This window comes from Entamoeba invadens (assembly GCF_000330505.1).
Source record: "Entamoeba invadens IP1 unplaced genomic scaffold scaff_1105074725991, whole genome shotgun sequence".
Lineage (NCBI taxonomy): Eukaryota > Evosea > Mastigamoebida > Endamoebidae > Entamoeba > Entamoeba invadens.
The window spans coordinates 249,178-251,716 of record NW_004440432.1 but is presented as its reverse complement, the minus strand read 5'-3'; the positions used below and the strand labels follow the sequence as shown (position 1 = coordinate 251,716).

Genomic DNA, 2,539 nt, shown 5'->3' with positions numbered 1-2,539 from the left:
TGTTTCACACTGAAAACAATGACATTACATTTTACATTAAAAGCAAATTAAATCATTACTATTGACCACATTATACACACAATTATTATTAAATACAAAACCAATAATTTATCTTTTGGATTATATAACAGAAAAACAATAACAACTGTCAAAGATTTTCTAAGCCAATATATAACAAGTTTAGTTTCATTTACTTACATTTAATATTTCAAATCAATTTATTAAAAGTGTAACCAAATAACATGAAAGTATTTTATCAGTTAGTTGAGTTGAAAAACAATAATACTTTTTGTTACAAATTTATCATTATCAGTCAACTCATTTTGTTTGGCAGTGAACGTGCAAGGTTTACAAAAATTCTTGTCAATGCCTTTCTTGTACACACATATATCGTCATAAAAGCCAAACGAAAAGAGTACTTTACTATTCTGTTCATAACAACACATTTCATAAAACGAATAATTGTTACTTTTTCTAAACTTTTTCGGATTTAAAGTGCCATTTCTCACAAGTGAAAAAAGGAATGATTCTCCACCGTTATGATAATGGCCAATATCAGAAATTTCACCATTAAACACGCCACCAAACTTGTTGTGATTTGTGTCTTCTATCAAAACGCACAAGTTGCTTTTGTTCAGAACTCTTTCACTAAACACTGAACTGTTCAGTGACCAGTCATCAATTGTACTATCGAATAAAACATTTGTTATTTTTTGGTTTAATAAAATTTCAAGACTCTCTTTTTCTCCCTGAGTAATAATAACAGGTGGTTCTGTTGTTTTTAAATACATACTATACATTTTACTCTTTCTTATTTCATCTATTATGGACGCCTTTTCATTGTTTATTATTTGGATTTGTTCTTCAAATGGTTCAATTTTATTTTTGTATTGTTCTTCAATCAATAATATTTGTAGGTTGAAAACTTCATAAGCTTTTTCTATTTCAGATTGCTTCGAAACTTCATTATAGTTACTTTTTAGTTGTTTTGTTAATTCGTCAAGTTTTTCTAAAATATTGTTGTAAGACTGAATAATGGTTTGTCTTCTTAAAAATTTTTCTTCAATTTGATCCAGGAACTTTTCGGTATTAGTTAGTCTTTGAGCAAGTGAGAGTGATTTGTTGTCAACAAAAATTGTTTCAATTTTCATGTTGTTAAACGTAGTGTATTCATCGCGTACTTTGTCATAAAGTGTTGAAAGTGTTGCAAATTGATTTTGCATTGTTTTAAATAACAAGTGAAAATTAATTAATTTATTTGTTAATGAAATGAATGATGTTTAATTAATAAATTTATTTTATTTAAATGTTTTTTATAACAACTAATATTAATATATTTAAGTTTATTTAATCTGATAATGATAATTAAAAATAATTTTTCTTTGTTATTTTTTTTAATAAAAAAACTAAAAGTGACCTTGAAGATCCATCAAAATGATTGGGCTGACAATATATAGTTGAAGTCAAAAACATACATAAAATAATTAAGAACTTGTAAAAAAAAGATTGAAATGAGTGTGTCAGATAATTATAAATATAAAAAAATAATTAATTAATTATTTTTTATGTTAAAAAGTGATTACAAAAAAATATTTGGTAAACAAAAAAATAATTGTATTTCTTTACAAATATTCATTTTTAAACAATTGTATTTCAATTTAAAAAAGTAGTTTTTTGATATTCACACACATAGTTACCAATACGACAAGACACGGAATGATAATTAAATAATTAACAATCATGTTTAAATGTAATTGTTGTTGTAAACATAAACCAAAGAGAACAATTATTTATGACACATTTTTGATATTTGAATATATCTTATATATTTAAAAGAAGTATGACCATTTTCATTGTGTAACTACATAGAAATCAATTATTTTCAAATAACTCATCGTTGATAATAACATGTAAATAATGGTATTTAATATATATTATCTTTTTAATTTATTATGTCTGATTACACACACAAATAACACAATTATAAAAATGACATCACAACTGTTATTGAATAATAATATAATAACATGATTATACAGTTACTTTTTAATGAATTTATCATGTTAATTAATATAACTTGATTTACTTTTATACTTTACATGTTCATTGTAAAAATGAATTAAATTATTAAACATGTAAACATTTTGAGTGTGTAAACACATGATTTCAAACTAAATAATAACAAAATTAATATAGTATAAAAAGAATATGAATAAATATTTTAAGACTTGTGGTTCAAACACTTGTGAACATGTTATGAATAAATAAATTATATATTTATTGGTTAAAATAACTGACAACCATATGAAGTTTGTTTATGATAAATAATCAAATACACATATGAACAAATTATAAATGTTGATAAAAAACGAAGTTGTATTTTTTAATTACATTGGGGTTGTCTCTTAGATACGATTAAATATATTATATATATTTAATTAAAATTATTTAATCTATATTTTTATTGATATAATTTGAAAGCAATTGAATTGTTATTGAATATTTGTGTATTGCTTAGATAATATGTGCATCGTATTTA

General features: G+C 22.8%; 1 protein-coding gene across 1 annotated transcript; it reads right to left on the bottom strand.

Moving 5' to 3' along the window:
• Positions 1-101: 101 nt before the first annotated feature.
• On the bottom strand, positions 102-1,223 carry EIN_360860 (hypothetical protein; the record flags this gene model as incomplete). Its single annotated transcript, XM_004257636.1, has 2 exons — positions 102-112; positions 279-1,223. Coding segments are annotated over 2 exons (956 nt in total), but the record flags the coding sequence as incomplete, so codon positions are not given.
• Between the last annotated feature and the right edge of the window lie 1,316 nt (positions 1,224-2,539).